This window comes from Benincasa hispida, chromosome 3 (genome assembly GCF_009727055.1).
Source record: "Benincasa hispida cultivar B227 chromosome 3, ASM972705v1, whole genome shotgun sequence".
Lineage (NCBI taxonomy): Eukaryota > Viridiplantae > Streptophyta > Magnoliopsida > Cucurbitales > Cucurbitaceae > Benincasa > Benincasa hispida.
Window position 1 is genome coordinate 13,034,694 of NC_052351.1, and position 10,777 is coordinate 13,045,470.

General features: G+C 34.6%; 1 protein-coding gene across 1 annotated transcript; it reads right to left on the reverse strand.

Annotated features, from left to right (window-relative positions):
* Positions 1–6,608: 6,608 nt before the first annotated feature.
* On the reverse strand, positions 6,609–9,806 carry LOC120073453 (cytochrome P450 CYP82D47-like). Its single transcript, XM_039026302.1, has 3 exons — positions 9,624–9,806; positions 8,182–8,609; positions 6,609–6,852 (listed from the first exon to the last, which is right to left on the reverse strand). Exons 1-3 carry the CDS (start codon positions 9,804–9,806, stop codon positions 6,609–6,611), a joined length of 855 nt encoding a protein of 284 aa, XP_038882230.1.
* Positions 9,807–10,777: the final 971 nt, after the last annotated feature.

The window sequence follows — 10,777 nt, forward strand, 5'->3', positions numbered from 1 at the left end:
CCATTGGGTACCCACTCAGTCATGGTGGTAAACAATTGGCAAGCTGCAAAACAGTGCTTCACCACTCACGATATCGCCATCTTCTCCCGCCCCAAATTACTCAGCGAAAATGGATGGGTTACAACTACGCCTTGTTCATTTTCAGCCCTTACTACAACTCATACTGGCGCAAAATACGTAAAATTACCACACTCGATCTTCTATCCAATCGAAGGCTGATGTTGCTATGACAAGTATGAGAATGAGAAGTGAAACGAGTCATAAAGGAGCTGTATCAATTAGATGGCCATGTGGAAATGAAGCGATGGTTTGGGGATTTTATCAAGAATTTGGTTTTGTTAATTGTGGGTGGGAAAAGGTATTTTGGATTCGGGGCAATGGTGGAAAAGGAAGAGGTGCGACAGTGGCAAAAAGCAATGGAGGAGTCAGTGCGTTTGTTGAGGATTTATGTGTTGAGGGATGTTATTCCTTATTTGGGATGGTTGGATGTTGGGGGGCATGTGAAGGCAAGGAAGAGAACTTTTAAGGTATTGGATGGTATGTTGACACAATGGTTGGAGGAGCAAAAGACAGAGCTGGAAAGAATAATAGGAATTTCATGGATGTGATGTTTTCTGTTTTTGAGAAAACCGGCGACGATACGCTTCATGGCTTTGATTATGATACCGTTATTAAAGCTACATGTTTGGTAAGTATTATGTTCTAGTTTGTATTTACCTTCATCGATGTATACTATGTTTAGTTTCTTTTCATTTTCGTCACCGATCTATGTCAAAGTCATGTATTATTATTTTTTGATCATTCGTGTTTATGCATTTCACTCTCGTCACACACAAAAATAATAAATTAAAATATTTCAAAAAAGAAGTGAAAATAATTTTCCATGTGGCAAAATTATATATAAGCTTGAACGAAAAAGCTCAAAACACCAAAATTCAATTCATCATAATTTGTCATGAAAATACTTGGATACTCCCTCGGCTGCATCGATCTCTGTTGCCCAATAAGGAATTGCCACGTGGCAATTTTGTATTTTCCAAAAAAATGAATTTTTTAATTCTTCCTTTGTGTGTATAAAAATGGGGAGTATGGAGTTGCACCTAATCATTTCTCATTTGTCAAACAACTAATGACAAGGTTTTAGATAACCTCCCAAATTTTCAATGAAATCTAATGTCAGGTCCAATCCCCAACCTTTGTAATTGTTGTACTAAAAAAAATAATATTATTAGTATGAGGTCAAGTAAGGACATTTTGGTTATTTTGATATGATTAATGATGGGTCGAAGGTTCAATCCCCACCAGGGAAGAAGGTCATGACAATTACAACTAAGCTAAATTCACTTTGGCGTGTCCTTAATTATATACACATTAACATTTTATTTCCTAACTAATGTGTAACTTTACTTCACTCCTAATATATTTTAAATGAAATTGTGTGTGTTGAATTCAAATTATAAATCCTAGACACAACATTACAATTTAGAATTTATAAATTTTACTTGAAAACATTCTATATTTTATATTTTATGTACAAGATTAGACCAATACATTTCAACTAAATTTTTGTGTTCAACATGCATGTTGGGGTGCGACATTTCGATTGAACATATATATTTATAAACCAATTCAATTATATATGGGAAAATTTCACAAAATGATTCAAAAACCAAAAACTTTTATATGGATGACCTCTTCCTGAAAACTTATCTATGACCGACAGTTTGCCCGTGCAAAATACCAAATTTTCCCCCAATTTTAAAAACTCTTCAGACCACACCATTCATCTTCATCCTTCAACGTTTTCTATAGTGATTCATTCAATATGCATTCAATGCAATACCAACATTCTACCAAAGCATCTATTCCTGACTAATATTCTATTACCAATAGCATTGAATAACATAGATATTAAGAATGGAAGGTCATTCTCAGTTATTCATTTTCTGTCGAACTCCCCGTGAAGTTCTCTCATTATTCTCTCAGAGTTTTAGTCCAACATCCTCATTGTTGATCACTTTCATATTTGTTCATTTCATTGTGTCTTTGTGTATGGAATAAGATTCATTCATCAGATCTAGAGAAGAAGAGAATGTAAATGATATTCTACTGTATTTCTTGTCCTAAATCGCTTTCATATTAAATGTCGTTTAGTATTAAATGAACAATCATATAGTAATATATACATGATTGTTTATTACAATATAAACACTTGTTCATTACAATATAAATGCTCGTTAGCATAAACGATGTCTTGACTAAGAACCATGAGTCCATGGTCACTGCACGTAAGATTATGGAGTCCCTGAAGGGAATATTTGAACAACCGTCCGAGCAGCTCAAACATGACGCTCTTAAGAGCATCTTCAACTCTAAAATGAAGGAGGGTACATTTATTCGAGAACATGTTTTGAACATGATGGTCCATTTTAATTTGGCGGAGATGAACGGGACCCACATCGATGAGGGCAGCCAAGTTAGCATTATTCTACAAATGTTGCCAGAAAACTTCCTGCACTTCGTAAGCAACGTTGTTCTGAAATGGGTTGATTACACCCTTACAACTCTCCTCAACGAGTTGCAGACTTCCAATCCTTGTTGAAAAGCAAGGAGAAGATAGTTGGTGAGGCAAATGTTGCTTCATCATCTAAAAAGTTCCAACCGAGGTTCGACTTCAGGAACTAAGTTTTCACCTTCTTCTTTCAACACTAACAAGTGGAAGAAGAAGAAGGGTAGTAAGGGGAAGGGGAAGGCACCAGTTAACCCAAAACTTGCCGCACAACGGGGTAGGCAACCAGCGCCAGTTGAAAAAGGAAAATATTTTCATTGCAACCAGGAGGCACTGGAAGCAGAATTGCTCACGTTGGCTAAAGGAGAGGAAGAAGACTAAGGCCAAGGGCAGACAAGGTAAATGTGATTTACTGGTTTTAAAAACTTGTTTAGTGGAGAATGATGATTCTGCTTGGATCATAGACTCTAGGCCACTAATCATGATTAGATCCTGGCGGCAGCTTGAGGCTGGAGAGATGACGATGCGAATAGGCACCGGGCACATAGTCTCAGTTGTGGTAGTTGGAGGTCTCCAGTTAACTTTACATAATAGATTTATCATTTTACATGATGTATATGTTGTCCCGAGTTAAAGAGAAACTTAATTTCTATAAAATGTTTGCTTGAATGTAAATATACCCTCAACTTTTCAATGAATAAAGTGTTTATTCTAAAAGATGGTGTTGAGATATGTTCAACATTACTAGAAAATAATTTGTATGTGCTAAAAACTTTAGCAACAAATTCCCTTCATAACATAGAGATGTTTAAATCTGTCGTAACTCAAAATAAATGACTTAAAATTTCTCCTAAAGAAAATGTCCAACTTTGGCACCTTCAACTAGGGCACATTAATCTCAATAGGATTGAGAGATTGGTGAAGAATGGACTTCTATACGAGTTAGAGGAAAATTCTTTACCTGTGTGCGAGTCATGCCTTGAAGGCAAGATGACTAAAAGACCTTTTACTGGAAAAAAGTTATCGAGCCAAAGTGCCTCTAGAGTTAATACATGCAAACCTTTGTAGTCTGATGAATGTGTGAGCCAAGGGAAGTAACGAGTATTTCATCACTTTTACTGATGATTAAAAAGGTATGAGTATGTTTATTTGATGCAACATAAGTCAGAATCCTTTGAAAAGTTCAAATAGTTCAAGGCTGAGGTTGAAAACGCATTAGATAAACGGATTAAAATAATTTGATCTGATCGGGGTGTTGAGTTTTTGGATTATGAGTTCCAGAACTATTTGATAGAACATGGAATCGTTTCTCAACTCTCAACACCTGGTGCACCTCAGCATAATGGTGTATCTGAGAGGAGAAATAGAACCCTATTCGACATGATTCGATCGATGATGAGTTATGCTTCCTTACCGAATTCGTTTTGGGATTTTGCAGTAGAGACTGCAGCCTATATCCTCATCTGTGTTCCTTCCAAAGGGTTGCCAGAACACCTTTGGAGTTGGTGCCCTAAATCTATTAGGGTTCTGTAGTTTGTAATTGTATTGTACACATATTTTATTTATTTAATAAAATATGAAATGTTTTATTTGACATTTAGTAGCATTAAACCCACAAACCAATAAACTAACATCCAAGGTTATCTTCTGTAGCTTAAACATGTGTAGAGACTACAGGTGGATCATGTTTAAATGATAATCTAAATAGTCTATAGTAGATGGATAAGGTTGGATACCTTATCCTGGTGACACTACAAGTACGAACCCGCTTTGTAGATGTTACAATTATTGTAAAGTGCTACAAATGATCTGATCTTGATCATCTATGTGGAGACATGTGAGTAGGGATATTCTATACAAAGGAGTTTATATAAGACCGAACCACAAAATGACCAGTCTCATTATATAACGCCATTCATAATAGGGACTTACATTTCACCAGGATGACCATAGATGACATAACCTAAATCATGAGTGAGTCGTGAACTCCTGCCTATGAAGGTAGTTCTTTGATTTGTATGGGTGAGAATGGCCAGATTGTCGACTTAACAAGCCTACCATTTTGAGGATTCGTCTGATCGAGGAGTTGGGAACACAACTACACAAAATGGAATTCACTCATTCCTTAAGATAAGGAAAAGTAGATAAATTGCTCTCTTAAAAGCTGATTCCGTGGCTTGAACAATGTGGCGCCACACCCTCTCCTGGCATGAGAGGGGTTTAGTCATAGTTGGACTATGATTTATTGTTCATTAGAGGGATCAGTGGTACTTAAGGAGTTAGATGTAACTACAGAGGCAAAATGATAATTTTGGCCTAGCTGTACTTACGACAATTTGTGAAGGGTCATCGCAATGTTGATTGGTTATATCCAATAGACACATAAATATATAGGTAGTACGAAGAGTGCAACTATTGGTTTTTAGTGGAGTGTCTGACAGTTAAAGGATGTTGAGTAAATTAATTAAAGAGTTTAATTAATTATTCAAGTACCATTGGAGCTTCAAGCTACAAGTCTATGAGGTCCCCTCTGTAGCTCAACGAGAATTTATGATAATCAATTTTGGATTGCTTTGAATTGTTCAAATTAATTGAAGGAATTAATTGTATGTGATATAATTATTTTTGTTTAATTATATATGATATAATTACTATAATATATTTGATACATTTAAATATAAAGTTTATTTGAGAGAAAATAAAAATTTGAATATGATTCAAATATTAATCATATGAATTAGATTCATATAATTAAATTTAATATAAATAGGATTTATATTAAATGCTATGATGAGAAATTAAAACTATAGGGCATATTGTTGGGTTTTATGTCCTAAAATTCATGGTTTGTAAACAACAAACTTATGCTGTAAATCGATAAAATTGTTATTGAATATATGAATTGCTTATTTTGTTTTAAAAATAAATCCAATAAACTAAAATATCCATGACTATTACATGAGTACTTGAATTTTATGTGGAGACATAAGAGTGGATCGCGAGTAAATAGTCAAAATGATCTATAGTATACGAATAAGATTGGGTGTCTTATTCTGGTAACACTATTGGATGCGGCTCACTCTGTAATCGTTACAATTTGTTGTAAAGTGCTACAAATGAAGTGATCCTGATTCGTTCATGTATTGACATGAGGAGCGAGGACATCCTATGCAATGAGTTTACATAAGATCGCATCAAGAATTAAGTCACTCTTACTTTATAACGTTGTTTACTGTTTAAGACTGACTATTTCAAAGCGATGACCTAGACAACTTAACCTTAATCTTGAGCTAACTATGAACTCCTGTTTATTCGAGATTATCCTTAGATTTTCATGGGTGAGGCTCAACAACGCCGGCTCAATAAGTTTCCCATTTCAGGGATAAGACTGGGTAGATAGCTGGAGACATAGGGCGCAAGACGGAATTCACTCCTACCTGCTTTTAGGGATAGTAGAGAGGTTGTTCTCTTAAATGTTGATTTTGGGTCTTGAACAAGGGTTCTCACCCTCTCATTGGCTCGAGAGAGACTCGGTTTAGTGATTCGATCACAAACCAATTTTTCATTAGAGAATCAATGGGACTTAAGGAGCAAGATGTAATCTCAGGGGTAAAACAGCTTTTGACCCATTCGTTATTACGAACAACCTGTGTAGGGTTAACTTACTAATCATGGTTATATCGAGTGGACATAATATATCTACAGTGAGGGTAGGGTTGGCAAAATTTCCCGCGGGGAATCTCTGGTTTGATCGGGGATGGGGTCAAACCGGGAAATTTTTTCGGGGCCTCGTTCGGGGACGGAGCAGGGATGGGGATGGTATCCCCGCCCCGACCCTGATTTTATATAGTTATATTTTTAATATTTTATAAATATATATTTATAATATATAAAATAACTTATTTATATGTATGTTTATAATGTATACTATAGACTTATAGTGTTGTGAGCCCAATATTGAATATATAAATTCTAAATTTAAGCTCAAAAGTCAAACCCAAACTTAAAATATTAAAATAAAAAAATGGGGAATCCTCATGGGGATTAGGGGATTCCTCGCGGGGAATTAGTAGGGGAATCCCCGCGGGGACCCGTTTCCTCAATGCGGAATCCCGCCCCCATCCCCACCTTCAAATGGCCGGGACGGGGGCGGGTATGGGTGAGAATTTCCCCCACAAGGCCGGGGACGGGGAACCCTCCCCCACCTCGCCCTAGCCCCATTGTCAACCCTAGTGTCGAGTTCTTCTTGCACTTTCTTTAATTTAGGAGGATTGTTTAGGAGTAGTGAGAGCACCCATGTTACGGCTACCCCAATTGTTTCACCACCTCCCAAGATCATGGTTTGTACAAATTATGGAAACAGAGTCAAGTGATTGTTTCTTGAGAGGCTAGAGTAGACTTTGAAAACTCAAGAATCAACATAGAATAAATATAAAAGTTAGATAAAAACGAAGCTTCTATAGAGGTCAAGATAGATATTTTTGTATGGATGCTCCAAATTTTAGTTGTCCTGATATCAAGTGACTAAAATTCTAAAAACAATGAAAACTAATTTTTTTAGTTACGTTCACAAAACATCTGTTAACATTAAATTACTCATTTGTAATCGTAACTCTCATCCAATGCGAATTGATGAGACATCAAACACAAAAGTCATAAGATTGTAAAAAATCAGTGATGTGCCTTGAAATTGCAGTTGGGGTCAATTCGGGATGGGTGTGAACCAGTAACTGTGAGTGAGCTCTTAGCATTGGTTGATGTTGTTGTTGGATTGTGGATAAGCAAATAATGTGTGTGTGCACGCGTGTGCATGACCGATAATTTTGAGAAAAGTAGTGACTATCTTTAAGCGACTCAATGATCCCTTGACAATTTGGTGGGAAATTCAGTATTTGTTTATTATATAATAGTGAACAAATATTGTGAGAGAATACAGTGAGTATTTTTGGGATTGGGTGTTTCTCTTTTATTATTAATTCCAAGATACTGAGTTGTAATATAGGAAATCAAATAGTTCGAGTTGGGCTATTTAGAGAGAGATTTGCAGCGCGAGTTTTTGAAATCATTACGATTTTCATCATAGTAGAACTTGCATTTGCAGAAGACTGGACGTAGAGTTGAGTTTATGGTCAAACTAGTATATTTTTCGGTGTCATTCTCTTTTTAACTACTCTTTAATTATTTTGGAAATTTTATGGTTGTTAATCTTTTTTACTCTAACCTATAAAAGTGAAAATAGATATAATTTAGTTTCCGTATTTTATTTATATATAGGTATAAATTCTCAACTAGTATGATGTAAGCAATATAAATTCTCAACTAGTATGATGTAAGCAAAACATTAGTAGTTGTAAATCCAAATTGTTTTCAGATTCATTACAATCAATCCGGAATCTATTTTTAAAAATAGTTTTTTGGATTCTTTGATCCAAACCATACAAATTGTAAAAACAATATTTATATGTCTTTATTGTATCCAAATTTCGATACACTTTATTTGGATTGAATCTCTTGTTTTTAAATCCTCTACCAAATAGGCTCTTGATTTTCATTGTTTTCAAAACTTTGGTCATCATTTGATATTAATACACGCAATCAAACTTAGATCATCGGTAAAAAAATAATAATGATAAAAAATAAAAACATAAAGAAACAAAATTGAAAAACGTACCAAACATGTTGATTTGATAATGGTATCGTGATGAAAGCCATGAGAAAGAACATCAACATGAGTTGGATCCTTCAGAATTGAAAGCATTGCATCAATGAAGTCTTTATCTTTTTCAGGATTACCAAAAGCCCCGTCTTTCTTGTGCTCTTCCAACCACTGCGTTAACATTCGGTCCAATACCTTCGAGGTCCTTTTCATGGCCTTCACATGGCCGCCAATATCCAACCATCCCAAATATTGAACAACATCACCAAATACAAAGAATCCCAAATAATGTAAAAACTCCCTCGTCGCTTTCTGCCACTGCCGGGCCTTTTCTTCATCTTCTTCTCCCACCATTGCTCCAACTCCAAAGTTCCTTTTCCCAACCACCACTCTCAGAATTACGTTCAATGTCAACTCCCCCAACCACTGCTTCATTTCCACCAACACCTGTTCATACAAGATTCCTATCCACTTAAGGATTGGGTTCACAAGTTACGTGGCCCAATATTCCAACACTCAACCAGATGACTTGAATGTTCTTAGCAGGGGTGATGATTTAGTTTTGTCCCTTTTCAAGTTAACCAATAACCAAATTAAACTAAACTGGTTATATGAAGAATGGATCTAAATCAATTTTCCGAATTGGTTTTTATATTAGTTCGATTTATTATTAGTTTGGTTCTTGATTTTTGACTGTTTCTTTTTCTTTTCTTTTTTTTTTCTGATTTTTTGTTGACACTTTTCTAAATAACAAACATACATGTTCTATAATAATTTATTTTTTTTTTCTAAACAACAAATATATATGCATCATAATAATTAAAATATCAAAGATATACCTAATGCTAGAAGTGTATTTTTAAGTGTAGATACTCTCGATTCTGTTTGGTTTTGATTGGCTTTTCTAATAAAAAATGGATTAGAATCAATATTTTTTAGTTGTTTCCAAATACAATTGAGATGTCCAATTTTATACTACAAAACCAAACTAAACCAATGGATTAGTTATACTCCCGTTTGGTAACCATTTTGTTTTTTATTTTTGTTTTTGAAAATTATTTTTGAAATTTGGTTAAAAATTCAACCATTATATTCAAGAAAGATGCAAATTATTGCAGTGAATGAAATAGACAACCTAAAAAAAAAAACAAAAAACTAAATAATTACCAAATGGGAGCTTAATTTTCGACCTTTATCTTTGTTACACTCCTAGTTCCTTTGTAAAATAACAAAAAAATACATTTAACTTTTCATAAAAGAATAATATTAGATAATATTAAATATTAAATTAAAAAGAAAACTTTTGTGTACTCCAATTAAAAAAACTGATGGATTTTTTTAAAGCAATTGAATTATTATTATGGTAATACATTGGTGCATCTCAACATGCACTCATCTTTATTCATCCTCCCTAATCATTTATATCAAAAAATAATTAAAATATTTAAATGTGAAGATGTCCTGATCTTGTGAGTCTTTTCTAATTTCTTTCCAACTTTGGTACAACTCTTTTACGGCTTGGTTAACTTCAGACTCTTTGGCTTGCCTTAACAGCTCCATTCTGCGATTGGATAGAAGCTCAAACGTGGCAATTTTTCGCATTTTGCGCCAGTAAGAGCCGTAATGGCTGAGAGCAAACATGGCGCAGTCGTATGACAACCGCTGAGTGAATCCCCAATTGGATGGAGAAAATTGGACCGTATTTATCTGTTAAATCACTCAATTTTATTTGGGGTAATTCCGGTCATTTGAACAGTCGGAGGTGGCCGAACAGAGGCCATCCGCCGCCTACTCTCGGCGGCTTTCGACCCTTTTGGTCACCGGCGCCGGTGATTCTTTTGATGAGAAAACGAAGGAAAACGATGGCAAAAGCACCGGTTAGGATGATCGCTATGTTGTTCCAATTGAGTTGTGGATTTGGTTCCATAGTGCTTTGTTGTGAAGAGACGGAGAATGAAGAACTAATTACAGTCATATTTAATAAAATTTTTGTTAAATTACTTGCATTTTTGGGTTTGTGGTATTTTAATTTGGAACATAGTTTCATTATTAAACTATATTTAGGTGTACCACACTGGAGATTGTTTGAAGATTGATATCGAATCAAGTGGAGATTTTCCGATTAGGCAAAGAATATGGAGGGAGTGGGAAAGAAAATTACCCCTGAGCTAAACGAGGACGGAGACGGAGAATGCATTTTCCATCCTCGTTCCCGCTCCGTTCTTACCCCGATTAACCTATATTTATTTATTTAGTATAGCTATTTAATGTTATATTATTATTATTATATAAACGTTACATTTAAATTTTAAATTTGATTGTTTAATAGACAAGATAATAAATATGTGTAAATGAAATATTTACATGTAGATTATAGATGTGAATAATTTTATTTATATTTATTTTTTTTTACTAAAAAAAAGTTCATTAGTTTTTTTAGGCCAAAATTTGAGTAATTTATGTTTAAATCCAAATTTTCATGTAAGACTAATCATAATAAACAATTTAGTGATGAAGTTAATTATTAATTAAAATTTGTTCACATTATTCACTTAAAAAAACTAATGGAAAAAAATTTTCCGAGAATCCCAACTCCGATCCCGTGTTTCACG

Bases quoted from the DNA above. Each gene is read 5' to 3' on its own strand.
- LOC120073453 (XM_039026302.1), bottom strand. From the start codon at position 9,806: ATGTTTGCTCTCAGCCATTACGGCTCTTACTGGCGCAAAATGCGAAAA. The intron at 8,610-9,623 runs ATCTTCACATTT...TATGAACAGGTG, and splicing joins AAGACTCACAAGATCAGGAC to TTGGTGGAAATGAAGCAGTG. The intron at 6,853-8,181 runs GGTACGTTTTTC...ATAATTTGTACA, and splicing joins ATTATCAAATCAACATGTTT to AACCATGATCTTGGGAGGTG.